Source organism: Opisthorchis viverrini (assembly GCF_000715545.1).
Source record: "Opisthorchis viverrini unplaced genomic scaffold opera_v5_241, whole genome shotgun sequence".
NCBI lineage: Eukaryota > Metazoa > Platyhelminthes > Trematoda > Opisthorchiida > Opisthorchiidae > Opisthorchis > Opisthorchis viverrini.
The window spans coordinates 212,468-213,159 of NW_008751893.1; the positions used below are offsets into that span (position 1 = coordinate 212,468).

At 41.6% G+C, this 692-nt stretch overlaps 1 protein-coding gene across 1 annotated transcript in view; it reads left to right on the forward strand.

The window, feature by feature from the left end:
* T265_08780 (hypothetical protein) overlaps positions 1-692 on the forward strand; it is a gene marked incomplete at both ends in the record, with an annotated part of 91,064 nt that overhangs the window by 68,283 nt on the left and 22,089 nt on the right. Inside the window, one exon of the mRNA XM_009174680.1 lies at positions 472-532. Within this exon, the coding sequence (XP_009172944.1) occupies positions 472-532 (61 nt within the window). The remainder of the gene's footprint in view (positions 1-471; positions 533-692) is intronic.

The window sequence follows — 692 nt, forward strand, 5'->3', positions numbered from 1 at the left end:
TGGATTTTCCTGAGGTTCTCATTGTGGATCACCTCTGATAAAGAAGAACCAGCATTGCTTCTCGGCTTTTCAAGTTAGATCGTTTTAACTTTCAGAATGTTTATTTTTCATCCACCAGTCTGGATAACAGCTCTATACATAACTAATACTGAATCCAAGGGACAACCTTCCCATTTGCGGTGTCTTCGCTCCATATCTGTAGAAGCTCAGAAGAAGAGCTAGTATTGATTGGCCCACCCTTCAGCTGTGCCTCAAAACGCTCAAAATCTATATGCTGAAAGCTACCGTTTGAGGAGTTCTGTCGCATCTTGAGTGTACTGAACCTCCAATATACTGGCTAGATATATGCCGCCTACATTTCACTCAGAACCGGTTTCCAAAATGCAGCTCCGGGAAAACATCAGTACGGTAATCGTAGAAGTAGTTCTGGCATAGTCTGTCTTCTTAGTTGCTTCTTACTTTACTCTATAGGAATCAGATTGAGAGCCAAAATCTTGACAATACTGGGCATCAACAAACGGATCCTTTAGTAGTGTGTTTGCTTTATTGGGCTATATACTACCAAGTCTCAAGTGGGTTACTTTCACAGCCATACTGGATATGGATCTTTAATTGTACTTTGCTTTCATATGATCGTTGAGCTGTGTCCGATGTTACCAGCGGCGGTGTTTGGAGAAATTTCCAGACATCAT